Source organism: Lactuca sativa, chromosome 5 (genome assembly GCF_002870075.4).
Source record: "Lactuca sativa cultivar Salinas chromosome 5, Lsat_Salinas_v11, whole genome shotgun sequence".
Taxonomy (NCBI): domain Eukaryota; kingdom Viridiplantae; phylum Streptophyta; class Magnoliopsida; order Asterales; family Asteraceae; genus Lactuca; species Lactuca sativa.
The window spans coordinates 188,094,285-188,115,126 of NC_056627.2; the positions used below are offsets into that span (position 1 = coordinate 188,094,285).

Sequence of the window (20,842 nt, forward strand, 5' to 3'; positions counted from 1 at the left end):
AAAATTCCTACAAGCCTTGAAATGAATTTGGGGCACAATTTGACATACTTTAAGGAGTTTACCGCCATGGAACACATGCTATGGCCGTAAACTCGCAAATGATAATCTTGGTTGTGTTTAAGGCCCCTAAACTATTTTTGGTTGGATCTATGATTTATTCTAAGGCTTTTGGTGGTGTTGGATGGCTTTCTAACACCTTGAAAATGAGTTTACACCCATGATTGAGGAGTTTACGGACCAAGCACATGCCTTGGCCGTAAACTCCTACAAATCCCCCAAAATTCATGTTTAAAGTGTTCTAAGTCCATTACCAAATTTCTAAAAGTCATATCTAGGTCTAGTTTGAGTCATGGAAGGGTTTAAGGGCTTAAAAACCCTTTAAATATGTGTTTACGGCCTAGGCACCTTACAGGGCCGTAAACTCATATACAAGGCTTAAAATCATGATTTAATCTCAAATTTGAAGGTCAAATGTGATGCATAATGAGTATAGGAAGGTACCTTGAAGATTTGAAGCCTTAAACTTGAGATTTGGACCTTTAAATTTAGTTTGAGGAGAGAGGTTGGAGTGATAGTTGTAAAATGAAGCAAAAGCTTCAAAATGAAGACTTGGATCACTTTAAATAGTGTCCAAGTTCGGGACACGGTAGAATTCTACCCGATACCGGCGTTAGACGGGGCTTTTGGTCGCACCTGGCCAATTTGCCGTAACCCGATATGGTTGATTCTAGAAATGTTCCGATCATTTATATGAGACGTTAGAATGAGTTCTAAGGGTATTAAGACACTCATTAAGTCATAAAATAAAATCCACATTAACGACTTAATGAAAGGCCGGAAACGGAAACAAAATCGGAAACGACGATTGGATGATCGGAACGAGTCGCGAAAAGGGTTTCAATTAGGGATATGAATTTCGGGTTGTTACATCATTCCTTTTAGGCTAAGTATGAATGATCACACTTCATCTATAGGACTTCATTATCATTGAAATGGGATTTGATTTGGATTTAGTATTTGGATATTAGAATATTAAGACAACAACTATTATATTGTTTTGATATATTAAGATAGGATAATCACAACAATATTTGTTTTGTTATGTAATAACATGCTTAATCCATGAATAATCTAATTATCCTAAATGTTCATAGTCGATTATAATTATGGGAGCAACTATGAAGTAAGACTAATATGCATCAGATTGGTTGACTCTACTGGATGAAAGTACGTAAGTGGTTGTAACCAAGTTTCATAGGTACTTGTATGAGAACTAGTTCTGAACAAACCCACATCAAGATCACCTCATAGATCGTTGTTATGAGTGACAACTTATTTAAAGGTACTATCTTTGTGTCCTTAATACCTGAGATACATAGTGAGACTTAAGTATAGGGAGTGTTGTTCTTAGATATTGTTAAATGTTGATCCTTAAATGGGCAGTTATTAAATCCATGTTTAGGTATAGCATAAACTATTAAAGAATCATATGTAGTCAAGATCAGATTTGTTGCTCTTATGTGTTGAGATTTAGGCATCTACTACGGTATCCAAAGTTGAACACTAAATGAGCTTAGCTACAATCCAAGCCTCATGTTGAATCGAATGTTTATAACAAGGGGATAATTAATAAACTTATCTGATACATCAATTGAAGCATTGAGCTTTTGGGAATTGGATGTTGATGAATTTCATTATTCGTCGCGTGTTATTGGGGGCAGTGAAATGTTGCTAGATGTTCACCACTATCTATATTAATCTATTATGTGTCTTGTGCAAGTGGGAGATTCAAAGATCTTGTATGCCCCCGAGTCATTATAGAATGATATTGCTAATGACATATGATCATATAGGGTCACACCATATAGCAAATTACTACTAATTGGTGATTTATTAGTATAATTTGATTATTAATAAATATATCAACACTTGTATTTAATTGTAAAAACATTATTTTATGAAAATAACAATGTAGTTTGCTATTTTTTGCATTTAAAGTTATTTTACCATATTTGTAAATGGAAGTAAGTTGCTATTTTGTGCATTTAACCCTTTTTGATTTAGATGCAAGAAATAACAACATATTTTCATTGATTTGAGTTAGCAAACAAAGATTTTAGTGAAAAAATGTTTTTAGAATGCCATCAAATTTAAGGAGAAAAATATAGACTTTTGTCTGTTGAAATACTTTCTCTTGTGCCCGTGAAGGGAAAACATATGTTCAACTTGTATGAAAGTGAACTGAAAGGTTAATTTTTTACCAAGATTTTGTCTTTGATACCTTCATGTGAATTATGGGGCATGTTTATACCTTTATATAATGTTATAATCTGTTTTATAGGTGAAGAAGATGTAACCGAGTTGATTAAATTGTCACGTGTGCTGCATATGGATCCTATAAAAGTCTTATGCAAAAGTAACATTTTTTAATATATATTAACATTTTATTATATTTTTGAATTATAAAACATTAAATATGTCACTCTAGCTATCTAAATTATATTTTCAAGATTTGATAGTCTATGCTTTATTTCACATCAGGTATTATCTGGATAAATGTTCAAAAATGTTTGAGAAATGGAAAGAAAAGCAAAGGAGGGAAAATTGTAAAAAGTTAGGACTTAATTGAAAAGACTAATTTACATGATTTGCTAACTATACTAAACCATTCTTTGTGTATTGGTTCAAATCAAGCAAACAATATACCATCACAACTAAAGACAAAAGGACTTAAATACCAAACAAAGGTGCCAGCTCACCTAACCCAAACAAAAAGGGTACTACTCCCCATAATAGACCAAAATCATGGAAGGAGCACTAAAACTACACAAAAACTACATAATTAAAGATAGACTATAAAAACAAATAAGAACCGGATCAATCTCAATTCTCAACGATCATTGGGGGTTTATCAATCTGCTGGTTGAATTTCTTGAATCATGGTTCCCGAAATTTCTTCATGGGCTACTTGTTCAGGTCGAACAGTGGGATGTGTCGTACTAGGCCTCTTTAAAGCTTTAAGCTCAAGTTCAATCGTCCTCATGGTTGGCCTGTTAACACCAGATATTTACATGTATATGTTCGCTAGTTGTGCTGCATGCATCGTTTAAATGTTGAAGGTCAATACCCCCTTCATTTAATAATCTTGGTTCCACCATTTGCATGAGGTTTCCATCCCCCATGTACTTGAAAAAATACTTTGACAAGTACTTCTCCTGGTAGACTCTTTCTACATGAACGGTTTTTTTTTTTATTTTTTATTTTTTATTTTTTACTGGTGACGAGTTCTGCAAGGATCACCCCAAAGCTATACACATGCCTCTTTTCGTTTATATTGTGTGTGTGTGTGTTGGTACTTAGGATCCAAGTACCCAAGTGTGCCCTGAACAACAGTGTTGACATTTTCTTCTTTTATAGAAAACAACATGGAAATACCAAAATCAGACAATTTTGCACTGAAGTCATCATCTAATAATATATTTGCAGACTTGACACCTCTGTGCATGATGGGGGTGGTGGCATGAGAATGAAGGTATGCAAGTGCAGATGCAGCTTCTGCAACAAGCCTCAATCGAGTCTCCCATGATGACCAACTCGTTCCACCCTCTTCATTATGAATGTGATGGAAAAGTGTGTTATTGGGATTGAACTCATACACTAGTATCGGTACCTTATCTTCCAAACGACAGCCCAACAGTTTAATGACATTTCCATGGATGATTTTCGTTATTACCAATACCTCATTGATAAATTGTTCCTTTTCGGTCTTACCCACCGAAATAGACTTCTTTATTGCAACAACGCGTTTATCCGACAGTACTCCTTTATAAACAACCCCAAAACCTCTTCGCCCCACAATTCGCTCATTTGAATAGTTATCGATTGCTTTTCGAAGTTGTTCGATGCTATATACAGTCATGGTGTAAGTATCGTCTTGTGAATTCAGTTTTTGTTTGAGAAGCACACCACCATTTTGCTCAAAAAACTTCTCTCGTAGCTTCATAAGTTTCCTCTTCTGGATGCTAAAGAATATCCTAATGATCCAAGCTAATGCCAACATAACCCCAACCAAAGCTACATGGAAAAATATATGAAAAATGATCAATTAACTAGATGAATACTAAACATGGGAACATCATTTGCAATAAAGCCACCTTTCCGACAATTATGTATACCACGAAGTATTACAACTTATCTTGCAAAAATTAGTTGACAAAATAAATTATCAACTTTAATGCATTGGTCAAAAGGATTTGTGACCATACACATTTTGACTTGCAATGCTTAATTTATCATGCCTAATTATATGATGTTAGATTTAAGTATTTAACACATCATTAATTAATAATAATACTTGTGTGAAGTATACCAACAGAGAATACCACCACTGGAAATTTTGATTTTTTAGCAACCGGTCGACAGCCGTATTTTTCATTGACTTCGCCTTAACAAAAAAAAAAAAGAAAAATAAATAATTCATTTTGCGAAATAAAAAAAAAGAAATAAGTATTTTTTGGATTGAAAACAAAAGTAGGTACAATAAATTTTTAGTTAAGATGTTTGCCTTTATAAGAAGAAACACACATTACCTTTTTACACATTTAAATGTAAATGAATATCATAAATTTTTACACATAAAAATAGTCAAGGATGGGTTCAAACGCAGATTTTTACACGGAAAAAGTAGTATTGGATAGAGTAGAACATAGAACCTATATAATGTTTAGTTTTGGATAGAGTAGAACATAGAACCTATATAAGTTTATCTTCGTTTACAACCTAACTCAAATCAAATATTTATAAAAAATTAGTTTCTATACACATTACAACTTAACCTATATAAGTTTATCTTCGTTTACAACCTAACTCAAATCAAATATTTATAAAAAATTAGTTTCTATACATTAGCAACAAACGAATTTGTCCAATTAAACTCAATTCATTTATATACATTAGCAAGCCAACAAATTCTTACTTTTTTATTTAAAGAAAACGTTATATATTGATTTTTGGTGATCTGTTTATAGTCTAATTAAATCGGACATCTTGACCAACCAATTTTTCTAACCTAATTTTCTATACATTTGAAGGAAAATGTAAGGCCAATTTCGCAAATTTTTTTATATATTTGTGGGAAACATGTACACTGAAGAAGCAAAATTCATGAATAAATGTTAACTGTATGAAGAAAAAAATCATAAAATATATTAGTTTCGGCCACTTGAGAAAAGTAATTTCGAAAAAATAATATATTTTGACAAAATAAATTATCAACTTTGATGCATTGGTCAAAAGGATTTGTGACCATACACATTTTGACTTGCAATGCTTAATTTATTGTGCCTAATTATATGATGTTAGATTTAAGTATTTAACACATCATTAATAATAATACTTGTGTGAAGTATACCGACAGAGAATACCACCACAGAAAATTTTGATTTTTTAGCAACCGGTCGACAGCCGTATTTTTCATTTGACTTAACCTTCATGTTCTTGCAAACATGTACACAAGCATGGAATCATGTCATCCCCACTTTCAACCTCTGTGATTTATGTGCTTTCAAGGGGAAGATATATACTGATGACAATGCACTTGGCTTATTTGAAATGAGACTAGATCCCAACCCCAGACTGATATTACTCAAAACCAAGAATAAACTAAAGTTGGACTTGTGTAATGCATTTGAACGTTTCGGTGAAAGCTTTTATGTGTTTCACATGTAAGATATCCATACGAGGTTCTCAAGGAACTAGATTTTGGTGAAAAGACAATAGAAGAACATGGTTTCATTGCCATCTCAAACTATGGTTTTGCCATTAAAGTAGAGGCACATGCATGGGTTGACCCTCGGTCATAATATGAGATAGATACTACTAATAAAAGTTGAAAGGCAAGTTCTTTGCTACAAACATGTGGTACTTTCTCCATGATGTTTAATCTCATTAATGATTAATTACTTTTTTAGTACTCTTATCTTGGTTTGCATCTTGCATATGTCGAACATATTCAATATGTTAGAGACGCGGCTTAATTAATTTGGTACATGGTTTTGCAATTTATTTATTCACTCACCTTTATATGCGATTTTAATGTCTTTTTCTAGCTTTGGGCTTTGACTTAAGTATCTGCACTATATTGTTACGTATGGTTTGTTGGATAAATACTTGATTTTTTTATCAAATTTTGGGGTTTGCATCACCCAAGCTAAAATCAAATTGTGTATCGTTTCGTGAGATTAAGTATCATATGCACCTATGCAAGATTAACTTGCTTCCTACGGTTACCCATATCTAATTAATATATAGACTTCTACCTGCATGTGGTTATCGCACAATTTTAGCAATGTTCTTAGTGGTAGATTTATAAGGATCGACAAGAACATTAGACCCCGTGATTTCCATTAAAATAGGGACAAGGGATGTAAATGTTGGCGGTCGTGTCTTCAAGAGTGACTGTGTTGTATATACGACCGACCTTTGGCGGTGACCGTCATATATTATTCACATAATTTAGTACTTATTATTCACTTGGTTTCTTCATTTCATAACGCACCACTTGTAACATGTTAAAGTTCATAATTTTCATGTTCATGTGTATCAATTTATCAAGATATTAGACGAATTCCTGTGCGTTGCGCAACGAATATTAAAAATATATTGTGAAAATATTGAAGAACATATGTTTAAAATGGTTATGTTATTGATATTAACTTTGAGATAATATTTTTACACTAATTTATATATATATATATATATATATATATATATATATATATATATATATATATATATATATATATATAATCTCTATTATTTTGAACAATAATATTCATTGACATCAACTCATATTCCTCATTAATAGAATTAAATATAATTATCTATTTAGTATTATTTTTAACAATTATTATTATTGATTAATTATATTTTTACTTATGCGATCATTTTCTAATTTCAATAATGATGTTCATTCAAAATACAATTTATTTATAGTTAAAATGTTGTTTATAATTTTATGTTATTATCATTTAAAATTGTTATTCATTAATTTTAAACCACTTATTATTAATAATAAATTAAATAAGACTTTTAAGAAACACTTAATATTATTATTAAAATGTGAAACATACACTAAATAATAAAGTGATAAAATAGACAATTTGCATTTCAAAAGAGACTTGCATTGATAATATGATATATCTGATGGGTTTTGGTCATATGAACATTCCTATGTGCACATGCAACCCTAATGCTTGGATCTAGGTTTCTCTAATTGAACATACATTGAATCCAAGACTTCTAGTGGCTAATATACAATAACAATAATATGAAATCAGAGATTAGAAGTTTACCTTGAATCACTTGCTTGATCTTGTTGTCCTTGAGGCTTTAGAGTCACAATTGTCACTCCTCTAATGGCTTACAAACACCAACTAGCAAGGAGAATGATTTGAGAGAGAGAAGGGAAGAGAAATTCGGCCAGGGTTTCTTCTCGAAGCACAAGTCATGAAATCCCTTAGCCTTTGGGGTCTATTTATACTTATAAGGCTCCTAGGGTTTCACCCTTAAACCCTAATTGGATAACTTAGGCCCTAAGCAATCCAATACCTTTCCATGATAAGCCTTGGACGATTTTATGGCTATCCTTAGCCCTAGAAATCGTCCACCCCTTATCCATAAAGGATATATAGCCCAAAGTGCAACTATCAAACAATTGACAGTTTATACCCCTTTATTTAATTAATCTCTTTAAGTCACCAAATTAATTCCTAATTAATTTATGACTTATATTAATCAAATAATAATATTATTATTCCTTATATTATTCTTATAATATATTAATAATATTCCTTCTCTCATTATAAATCATCTTGTCAAGTTGCTATGGTGAAGGCAACCCAAAAGGATCATGCTCAACCGGGTCAAATACTTGCCTAATATAGTTGTAGCCTTAGACACTATTCCAACAATATCCATGTAATTTAATTTTATTATTTATAATTATTGCTTATTAATTTTAAAACCAATTGTTATAATTAATAAGTGAAAGAAATTTTTAATAAACACTTATTATTATAATTAAAATGTTAAACATATACTAAAATATCAAGTGATAAGATAGACAATTTGCATTTTAAAAAATGCTTACATGGATAATATGGATAATATTACATACCCATGATTTTTAATTAATTATTGCTTTGAAGCAACATGAACATACAAACATGTATACAATAGTTAATTAAATATTATATATATATATATATATATATATATATATATATATATATATATATGACCTTCCATAACATATGATCGATAACATGAATCTAATCTAATTTACATTAAAATCTCAACCACAACATACAATGATATTCTTAAAAAGAATACTTAAGTCAAGAAAATACAAAAAAGAATTAGTATATAACAAACTTACAAATTAAAAACTTCAACATAATAACATGGTTCGAAAAATTGTTCAAAGCCATCAAACCAATAGAAAAAACTTTAAACTTGTTTTCTTTGTGAATTTTGTATGTGATTTGTATTTGTGTGTCTACTCAAAAAGATTGACCTTTTTATAGTAGAGTATCCATTAATTGTTTATTAAATATATTATATAAGTTATATAACCTTTGAATTATTAATCATTATTAAGACACTTTTAAGTGGTATTCATTAAAATAAGAGGTTTCAAATGCATGAGGTGTTTGCAATTTTATGGGGATTTCAAATGCATGAGGTTCAAGGAAAAATGCTAGCTTTATAAGTATGTATGACATTATCATTTTCATTCATCTAACAACTTGATCAAACTGAGGTTTTGTGTTAAAATTTCCCAATTTACCATATTAGAATTTATAAGCTTAATCTTGTTGTTTCATGTTAAACCATGTCTACTATTCTCAATTATTCATTACCGTCAAGATTACAACTCATGCATAAGATATAAAAACATAGTTTGCATATCCCCTTCTAATTCATCATAACATGAATTACATGGTGTAATTTTTATCTTACAATATTGGAAACATGTTTATTCTTAATTCATCATCTTATTCCAAGACTCCTTACATATTAACAAGTTTCAACATCTAGGGTTTATGAGAAATCGTCCATAAAAGAAAAGAAGAATACAAGGGAGAACTCACCCTCAATCCAAGTGAATGTAGCTTGATTCTTGTTTCTTTTTTTTTTTGAAATTTCTTGTTACTAGCTTCATATCACACCCAAGGACATGAAATTGTCCTTCCCGTGCCCTCTGTGAATGATTTGGGACATAATGGCCAGAATTAACATTATAAACATATTAGTTATGTTCCTCCAAGTTACACAATTGGGTAAAAAGACACGACCCATGTTTTTCCATCGGGTGCTAAATTTATCCAACACACTTTTAACCAGCTTACGCACAATATTTTCCAAAGTTCAAACGGGTATATCTTTCTCATACGAACTTCATTTTAGTCAATTCTTTCAATCATGTTTTATATACCGTCATGATTACATTTCAAAATTAAAAATCGATCATTTTGACTCTATTACATTCAGCTTTCATGGTGCCAAACATCGACTATCGGCTAATAGTTTATTGGTTCCAAATATGCAAATCCTCCAAAACAACACAACTTTTTAGAGTATTATTTTACTAGCATTAGCATATATATATATATATATATATATATATATATATATATATATATATATATATATATATATATGTTATTATTACAAAACCAGCTCTTTTAAAAGGGTAAGTACACCCAAATTACTAATACAACTTTAAAAATGGGGTGTTACGTGAAAAACATGAAGCAAATATTTCAAACAACTTTAAATATGTATTTTTTAGTCTAAAAGATGTCAGAAGAGGTTTGAAGACTTTGGTTCATATCTACGCCATGAAGAGGATGCACAAACCTTTTTTAGGTCTACAATCTTCAAAAAAAAACAAACATTCTGCAAAGCCTAATATTTGTATGTGGTCGGCACAACGCAAACAGAAGAAGCCAGGAAGTTTGCCAAAAAAACAAACAACACCTAAAAGATAACGACCTAGTTATATAACTACAAAAATTGCCCTACAACTTTCTTTTTATTACAAACGGGGCCTTACACTTTTAATTCTCAAAACTTGCTTCTATCTTTCTTTTATATCAAAATGTTCCCAATAGTTTTAGCAACTTAACATATTATCTTTAACTTAACAAATAGCTTGACAAAGAAATATCCCGCAAATTTACTTACAAAGAATTAACACCAGCAAAGGGGGTCGTGACATCATGGCTTTTTGTTTTTCATTAGGCTATACGGAGTGCCCATGAGCATCTTACACATAAAGATGTGCCACATGAGCTAACAAATGCAGCCACTAACTTCATACAAGATATAGGAAATGGTGTTTGGATGCAGGTTAGTTAGGAAGAAAGAGAGATATAATAGGAGAAGTAGAGTGAGAAAGAGAAAGGGAGGAAGGAGCGAGATTGTGAGGTTCCACAGTAGGAGTCACCAGCCATTACAATGGTCAGGGTTGGGGGTGGTGTTTGGATCAAACTTACATGTGACATGGCCTTTCCATGTCACCTTGTGTGTTGGAGTTGATTAGAACCCTAGGAAATGGTGGTGGCTGGAAATTAGGAATACATGCTGCCAATGATACATTATATTATTGCAAGTATTCTTGCATTTGTTATGCATCGAATTGGGATTGGGATTTGGATTGAGATTGGGATGATGTTGAAGTGGAAGCCTTTGCTCGTTCATTTGGAATTAGACCGAAGTTGATGGTTGGTCTCCTACCCACTCCACGAGTATGCCCGCGTCTCGTCTTGAAGGCACGTGCGAGATATTCTTCCTCGTTTACTTCTCGGCCTTCCCCGACCCCGCTTTGCATTTTCGCGTATTTGTCTTGAATTTTCTCCTAAAATAAAGAAAACAATAAACATATGATAATTAAAACAAACAACCAAATTTAAACATTAAAATAATAATAATATACCTACCCCAAATTTTCGTTGTTCACGTGCTTCTTGATTCTATTGTTTGATTGGAATAAATCTAATTACACGCATTCATTGAAAGTACTACTTTCATATATACCTTGTGGAACGTTGTTATGCATACAACCTGTTTCTTTAAATGTCTAAGCGAGGGTATAGTGACCGTGGCAAGAAATTTTTTAATGGATTAAAAAGGTTTCATAGTGTATGAGTATCCAAGATATGCATATTTATCATCTTGTTGTTGGCCTATGTTATAGCTTCTGGGTGCGTCAGTTTATATTTTTGTTTGGTTTTCTGCTTTTTTTTCATACCATCTTTATCTGTATTTAATGTATTACATCATTCATCTCATGTCATTATGGAATTATTAATTCTCTTTTAATTAAACACTTTAATTAATTTAATAAAGTCCCTAAGGATTAATTTAAGCTACAAAAATACTTCAAGGTTCTAAATATAAAAAAATTCAAAAGTAAAAACTATTTAATTAATTTTTTTAATTTATGAACCCAAGAGTTACCACTTTTTAATTACAAGAGTTTCTTAATTAGAGACTTTTCAAATACCAAAACTTGAGGGAAAGTTTTGTAACTCTTGAACAACCATTGATTTCCATAACTTATGTGTTTAATGTGGTTTTTATGAAAACAACTGTTCATGTTCCATAACTTGAGGACAAATTATGGAGGACTTTAAAAAACATTTAAGATCAATTTTTACCAAGCAAAATTATCATAGAATTTATCTACGATCTAGTTAAACTCATAAGTCAAGCAATTCATATCAACAATTTGCAAGAAATTAGCATAATCATGTAAACTAATACAAATCTTGAAATTTTGACAATTATCGTTTAATTGGATGAGGATAATCATTAACATACCAACAAAATCAAATTTTATGAACTAAAACATTTTGTGGTAATGATCCTAATCCAAAACATGCAAAAAAACCCAAAAATCTGCCATCAGAAGCATCAACTTGTCGAGTACATGAACATGACTCACGGAGTTGACTTTATACTGAGTGGACTCGGCGAGTTCATTAGTCAGAGGCTATAAAATCGATTTTTCCAACTTTAAAAATTAAGCCATGCATCAAAATATAATAGAAAACAATCCTAGGCTATGATACTACTGTTGGGTTTTGTATACTACAACACCCTATGGTGCACATGATGGATTTTGAGCATTTCATCAATCCTATGGTGCACATGCAAACCCTCAAGCTTAAGATCTAGTTTCTCTAATGTACATGCAATAATCATCAAAAGCTCATAAACCCTAGATCTAGCATACTACAATCGAAATTAACATATGATTAGGGTTTAGATCTTACATTGATTGTTCTGTAGCAATAACAATCACAATCCTCCTCGATCTTGACTTCTGCTCCAAGTGTTGCACCTCTAATGGTGTCACAAACACCACTAGCAATAAGGATGAACAAGAGAGAGGGGGGGGGGGGGGGGGGGAAGAGGCACAAAAACGTCCAAAATCATCCAAGAAAGCTTAGCCACGTTTTTGGGAGCCTTAAGGGTCATTATATAGTTGAGGTTTCTAAGGTTATCAACTTGGAAACCTTAATCCAGTTGCTATGTCCTTAAGAACCCAAAGGATCTTTCTAGAAGGTCCTTTAGACGATTTATATATGGACTCTCATATAGAATTCATCCACTGCTTCCTTATGGATCCTATTCCCAACTTTGTAACTATCTTATAGTTACAATATCGATCCCCTTTATTTAATTAATCTCTTTTGATCACAAAATTAATTCTAAATTAATTCTTGATCTATATTAATTAAACAATATGATTTTTCTTTTAATATATTATTCACATAATATATTGATAATACATAATTAATCCTCTTTCTCTTTAATTCATCCTATCAGTTGCTATGGTCAAGGCAACCCACAAGGACCATGCTCATTATCAGGTCAAGTACATACCAAAATAGTTATGGGCTTAGACACCTAATTTAACAGTCTCCCACTTGGATAAGTCTAATAACTATTTTGCAAGTACGACTTCATAATCCGATTAGCAATCGTAGCTTTCAAAAGTCGCTTCAACTCTGATCTTATCAGTAACGCGTCCTTTAGATAAGGGATCATGTATTCCTCCATTCTAGATATCGTATAAACATGAGACATTGATTATAATCATTCTCTCTGTCTATGTGTTGTTTCCCGATTTTCCGATTTATGACGAATGACAACAGACTACAATTGAACTCACCAACTTAGTCCAGGCTTGGCCAAGCGCTTAAGGTGTCATCAATAAATCATCGAGGGGCCCACAAATATCACATTTATCCCACATTGGGTAAAATGAACGAATAAACTTCGACTCAAATGCTTGCTTGTAATTACTCATCAAATCATACACAACAATATGTTTTATAACACCAAGTTAGTGGTGTGTTTAGATATTATCAATGTGCAACCGAGTTGCAAACTACAACTCACATGTCTCCTTTTCAAGAATATATGACATTATTGTCTTACAATCACTCATGATAAAATCTGTGAAGTGATTCACGTGAGCGTGAGTTTATTCCAATACTTAAATCTTATTTCAGGAGCACTCATGAACACTGCAACAGACTTTTGCTATGTCTAAAACGCTTTAGACCATCTACAGTCGGATTCATGACAATCTAGCTTCAATACCTACTTGCAAAGTATTTATCGGCTGTGGATGGTTTGAATAATCTTATTATTCAGGAAGTCAGAACATGCAAAGTGAAACACAAGAATAATACTAATCCTATATGGCCCCAAACTTTTGAGTACAAATAAAACACTTTTATTTATCACCATATTGATTACTCATTATTCATTGTATAATATTTCGAATAATCAACTTATTACTTGAATTATAACAATAGTTCTCCCATGCTCCAAGCATGCACACAATGTTTACATAGGGTCCATAATTTGTGAAATAGATCAATTGAACACATTTCCAATGATACTCGTTTCTCAACTCCTAATCCTTGTCATAAGTGTAAGCATACCAAATTCTTGCCATTATTAGAATATGTTAGATTCTAACATTTTATGCAACGATCCTTTCATAATGTCACATCACCAAAGTCACCAAGACTTTGCTAATGATATTATAAAGTGCTCTATAGGAGATTGTTACAAGGCAATTCCATAGATATGAAGTCTCACATTCAAAGTACATTTCTTTGAACATCCTTCTTGCATAAAAGTTTCTAATCTAGACATAGATTCTTGATATCCAACTCCCAATATGAAAAACATTTTCATATTTTCCATACGACAACTCATTATTAATTGAATCATATCTAATCATAATAATGTCATTATGGTCCATTCGTTACTATACTTCCAACTACCCACAAGGACCAAACCTTAGCGAACCTTAGATCGTCATTGACAGTTGTTTAACTACTTTAGTCATATCCGGTTCTAGTCTTTTTCCCTCTTAATGCCCTAGGCATTTTGAAAATACAAAACAGTCGAATATTACAACATATGTAATCGATCCTATGTTGAACCCTTTCAACATAACATTTGTATATGTCATTTGACTAAATTTGATTAAAATTTTTCGATCTAAGCTTTTAGATTTGAAATGAAGTATAAATTTCTCTCCCTTAATTATAGCAAAACAAGTTTTCAACCTCTACAACTTTGCAAAGTGAAACTTTTGTTTGCTATAATTAATATTGCTAACTTGCAACACTTAAAAATAATAATCATGCTCCCACTAACATGATAATTATATCCATACCAGCATGACATTTATGCTCCCACTAGCTTTGACATATATTCAGAAAGCAGTTGGACTTCTAGAAATCATTACTTATTGACTTCCAAAGTTCATATTTCTAATACGATATGATTCCCATTAGAATAGGTACAAGGGATGTAGATGTTGGCAGTCGTATCTTCAAGAGCGATTATGTTGTATATACGATCGACCTTCGGCAGTGACTGTCATATATTATTCACATAATTTAGTACTTATTATTCACATGGTTTCTTCACTTCATAACACACCACTTGTAACATGTTAAAATTCAGAATTTTCATGTTCATGTGTATCAGTTTATCACGATACATTATCATTTTCATTCATCTAACAACTTGGTCAAACTAGGGTTTTGGTTAAAACTTTCCCAATTTACCATATTAGAATTTACAAGCTTAATCTTGTGTTTCATATTAGAAACCATGTCTATTATGCCCAATTATTCATTACCATCAAGATTACAACTCATGTACAAGATTAAAAACATGGTATGTATATCCCCTTCCAATTCATCATACTATGAATTGCATGGTGTAATTTTTATCTTCCAATACTGGAAACATGTTTATTCTTAAATCATCATCTTATTTCAAGACTCCTTACATATTAATATGTTTCAACATCTACGGTTTATAAGAAATCCTCCAATAAAGAAAAGAAGGCTAAAAGGTAGAACTAACCCTCTATCCAAGTGAATGAAGCTTGATTCTGTTTGTTTGTTTTTTTTTTGTCTTTGTTTTTTTTTTTTGTTTTTTTTTTAATTTTGAATGTTCTTGTATCTAGCTTCAAATCACGCCCAAGGACATGAGATACATAGTGAGACTTAAGTATAGGGAGTGTTGTTCTTAGATATTGTTAAATGTTGATCCTTAAATGGGCAGTTATTAAATCCATGTTTAGGTATAGTATAAACTATTAAAGAATCATATGTAGTCAAGATGAGATTTGTTGCTCTTATGTGTTGAGATTTAGGCATCTACTACGGTATCCAAAGTTGAACACTAAATGAGCTTAGCTACAATCCAAGCCTCATGTTGAATCGAATGTTTATAACAAGGGGATAATTAATAAACTTATCTGATACATCACATGTGAATCGAAAGTTAATCACATGTGATTCTAAAAATTCCTACAAGCCTTGAAATGGATTTGGGGCACAATTTGACATACTTTAAGGAGTTTACCGCCATGGAACACATGCTATGGCCGTAAACTCGCAAATGATAATCTTGGTTGTGTTTAAGGCCCCTAAACTATTTTTGGTTGGATCTATGATTTATTCTAAGGCTTTTGGTGGTGTTGGATGGCTTTCTAACACCTTGAAAATGAGTTTACACCCATGATTGAGGAGTTTACGGACCAAGCACATGTCTTGGCCGTAAACTCCTACAAATCCCCCAAAATTCATGTTTAAAGTGTTCTAAGTCCATTACCAAATTTCTAAAAGTCATATCTAGGTCTAGTTTGAGTCATGGAAGGGTTTAAGGGCTTAAAAAACCCTTTAAATATGTGTTTACGGCCTAGGAACCTTCCAGGGCCGTAAACTCATATACAAGGCTCTAAATCATGATTTAATCTCAAATTTGAAGGTCAAATGTGATGCATAATGAGTATAGGAAGGTACCTTGAAGATTTGAAGCCTTAAACTTGAGATTTGGACCTTTAAATTTAGTTTGAGGAGAGAGGTTGGAGTGATAGTTGTAAAATGAAGCAAAAGCTTCAAAATGAAGACTTGGATCACTTTAAATAGTGTCCAAGTTCGGGACACGGTAGAATTCTACCCGATACCGGCGTTAGACGGGGCTTTTGGTCGCACCTGGCCAATTTGCCGTAACCCGATATGGTTGATTCTAGAAATGTTCCGATCATTAATATGAGACGTTAGAATGAGTTCTAAGGGTATTAAGACACTCATTAAGTCATAAAATAAAATCCACATTAACGACTTAATAAAAGGCCGGAAACGGAAACAAAATCGGAAACGACGATTGGATGATCGGAACGAGTCGCGAAAAGGGTTTCAATTAGGGATATGAATTTCGGGTTGTTACATCATTCCTTTTAGGCTAAGTATGAATGATCACACTTCATCTATAGGACTTCATTATCATAGAAATGGGATTTGATTTGGATTTAGTATTTGGATATTAGAATATTAAGACAACAACTATTATATTGTTTTGATATATTAAGATAGGATAATCACAACAATATTTGTTTTGTTATGTAATAACATGCTTAATCCATGAATAATCTAATTATCCTAAATGTTCATAGTCGATTATAATTATGGGAGCAACTATGAAGTAAGACTAATATGCATCAGATTGGTTGACTCTACTGGATGAAAGTACGTAAGTGGTTGTAACCAAGTTTCATAGGTACTTGTATGAGAACTAGTTATGAACAAACCCACATCAAGATCACCTCATAGATCGTTGTTATGAGTGACAACTGATTTAAAGGTACTATCTTTGTGTCCTTAATACCTGAGATACATAGTGAGACTTAAGTATAGGGAGTGTTGTTCTTAGATATTGTTAAATGTTGATCCTTAAATGGGCAGTTATTAAATCCATGTTTAGGTATAGTATAAACTATTAAAGAATCATATGTAGTCAAGATGAGATCTGTTGCTCTTATGTGTTGAGATTTAGACATCTACTACGGTATCCAAAGTTGAACACTAAATGAGCTTAGCTACAATCCAAGCCTCATGTTGAATCGAATGTTTATAACAAGGGGATAATTAATAAACTTATCTGATACATCACATGTGAATCGAAAGTTAATCACATGTGATTCTAAAAATTCCTACAAGCCTTTAAATGAATTTGGGGCACAATTTGACATACTTTAAGGAGTTTACCGCCATGGAACACATGCTATGGCCGTAAACTCGCAAATGATAATCTTGGTTGTGTTTAAGGCCCCTAAACTATTTTTGGTTGGATCTATGATTTATTCTAAGGCTTTTGGTGGTGTTGGATGGCTTTCTAACACCTTGAAAATGAGTTTACACCCATGATTGAGGAGTTTACGGACCAAGCACATGCCTTGGCCGTAAACTCCTACAAATCCCCCAAAATTCATGTTTAAAGTGTTCTAAGTCCATTACCAAATTTCTAAAAGTCATATCTAGGTCTAGTTTGAGTCATGGAAGGGTTTAAGGGCTTAAAAACCCTTTAAATATGTGTTTACGGCCTAGGCACCTTACAGGGCCGTAAACTCATATACAAGGCTTAAAATCATGATTTAATCTCAAATTTGAAGGTCAAATGTGATGCATAATGAGTATAGGAAGGTACCTTGAAGATTTGAAGCCTTAAACTTGAGATTTGGACCTTTAAATTTAGTTTGAGGAGAGAGGTTGGAGTGATAGTTGTAAAATGAAGCAAAAGCTTCAAAATGAAGACTTGGATCACTTTAAATAGTGTCCAAGTTCGGGACACGGTAGAATTCTACCCGATACCGGCGTTAGACGGGGCTTTTGGTCGCACCTGGCCAATTTGCCGTAACCCGATATGGTTGATTCTAGAAATGTTCCGATCATTTATATGAGACGTTAGAATGAGTTCTAAGGGTATTAAGACACTCATTAAGTCATAAAATAAAATCCACATTAACGACTTAATGAAAGGCCGGAAACGGAAACAAAATCGGAAACGACGATTGGATGATCGGAACGAGTCGCGAAAAGGGTTTCAATTAGGGATATGAATTTCGGGTTGTTACATCATTCCTTTTAGGCTAAGTATGAATGATCACACTTCATCTATAGGACTTCATTATCATTGAAATGGGATTTGATTTGGATTTAGTATTTGGATATTAGAATATTAAGACAACAATTATTATATTTTGATATATTAAGATAGGATAATCACAACAATATTTGTTTTGTTATGTAATAACATGCTTAATCCATGAATAATCTAATTATCCTAAATGTTCATAGTCGATTATAATTATGGGAGCAACTATGAAGTAAGACTAATATGCATCAGATTGCTTGACTCTACTGGATGAAAGTACGTAAGTGGTTGTAACCAAGTTTCATAGGTACTTGTATGAGAACTAGTTCTGAACAAACCCACATCAAGATCACCTCATAGATCGTTGTTATGAGTGACAACTTATTTAAAGGTACTATCTTTGTGTCCTTAATACCTGAGATACATAGTGAGACTTAAGTATAGGGAGTGTTGTTCTTAGATATTGTTAAATGTTGATCCTTAAATGGGCAGTTATTACATCCATGTTTAGGTATAGCATAAACTATTAAAGAATCATATGTAGTCAAGATCAGATTTGTTGCTCTTATGTGTTGAGATTTAGGCATCTACTACGGTATCCAAAGTTGAACACTAAATGAGCTTAGCTACAATCCAAGCCTCATGTTGAATCGAATGTTTATAACAAGGGGATAATTAATAAACTTATCTGATACATCAATTGAAGCATTGAGCTTTTGGGAATTGGATGTTGATGAATTTCATTATTCGTCGCGTGTTATTGGGGGCAGTGAAATGTTGCTAGATGTTCACCACTATCTATATTAATCTATTATGTGTCTTGTGCAAGTGGGAGATTCAAAGATCTTGTATGCCCCCGAGTCATTATAGAATGATATTGCTAATGACATATGATCATATAGGGTCACACCATATAGCAAATTACTACTAATTGGTGATTTATTAGTATAATTTGATTATTAATAAATATATCAACACTTGTATTTAATTGTAAAAACATTATTTTATGAAAATAACAATGTAGTTTGCTATTTTTTGCATTTAAAGTTATTTTACCATATTTGTAAATGGAAGTAAGTTGCTATTTTGTGCATTTAACCCTTTTTGATTTAGATGCAAGAAATAACAACATATTTTCATTGATTTGAGTTAGCAAACAAAGATTTTAGTGAAAAAATGTTTTTAGAATGCCATCAAATTTAAGGAGAAAAATATAGACTTTTGTCTGTTGAAATACTTTCTCTTGTGCCCGTGAAGGGAAAACATATGTTCAACTTGTATGAAAGTGAACTGAAAGGTTAATTTTTTACCAAGATTTTGTCTTTGATACCTTCATGTGAATTATGGGGCATGTTTATACCTTTATATAATGTTATAATCTGTTTTATAGGTGAAGAAGATGTAACCGAGTTGATTAAATTGTCACGTGTGCTGCATATGGATCCTATAAAAGTCTTATGCAAAAGTAACATTTTTTAATATATATTAACATTTTATTATATTTTTGAATTATAAAACATTAAATATGTCACTCTAGCTATCTAAATTATATTTTCAAGATTTGATAGTCTATGCTTTATTTCACATCAGGTATTATCTGGATAAATGTTCAAAAATGTTTGAGAAATGGAACGAAAAGCAAAGGAGGGAAAATTGTAAAAAGTTAGGACTTAATTGAAAAGACTAATTTACATGATTTGCTAACTATACTAAACCATTCTTTGTGTATTGGTTCAAATCAAGCAAACAATATACCATCACAACTAAAGACAAAAGGACTTAAATACCAAACAAAGGTGCCAGCTCACCTAACCCAAACAAAAAGGGTACTACTCCCCATAATAGACCAAAATCATGGAAGGAGCACTAAAACTACACAAAAACTACATAATTAAAGATAGACTCTAAAAACAAATAAGAACCGGATCAATCTCAATTCTCAACGATCATTGGGGGTTTATCAATCTGCTGGTTGAATTTCTTGAATCATGGTTCCCGAAATTTCTTCATGGGCTACTTGTTCAGGTCGAACAGTGGGATGTGTCGTACTAGGCCTCTTTAAAGCTTTAAGCTCAAGTTCAATCGTCCTCATGGTTGGCCTGTTAACACCAGATATTTACATGTATATGTTCGCTAGTTGTGCTGCATGCATCGTTTAAATGTTGAAGGTCAATACCCCCTTCATTTAATAATCTTGGTTCCACCATTTGCATGAGGTTTCCATCCCCCATGTACTTGAAAAAATACTTTGACAAGTACTTCTCCTGGTAGACTCTTTCTACATGAACGGTTTTTT

The 20,842-nt window shown here is 32.3% G+C and overlaps 1 protein-coding gene across 1 annotated transcript; it reads right to left on the reverse strand.

Moving 5' to 3' along the window:
• Window positions 1-3,247: 3,247 nt before the first annotated feature.
• LOC111882916 (wall-associated receptor kinase 5) lies at window positions 3,248-4,427 on the reverse strand. Its single transcript, XM_042902674.1, has one exon. The coding sequence runs from the start codon at window positions 4,058-4,060 to the stop codon at window positions 3,308-3,310; it is 753 nt and encodes a 250-aa protein (XP_042758608.1). The 5' UTR covers window positions 4,061-4,427; the 3' UTR covers window positions 3,248-3,307.
• Between the last annotated feature and the right edge of the window lie 16,415 nt (window positions 4,428-20,842).

Excerpts from the sequence above, each read along its gene's own strand:
- LOC111882916 (XM_042902674.1), bottom strand. The coding sequence starts at position 4,060 with ATGTTGGCATTAGCTTGGATCATTAGGATATTCTTTAGCATCCAGAAG.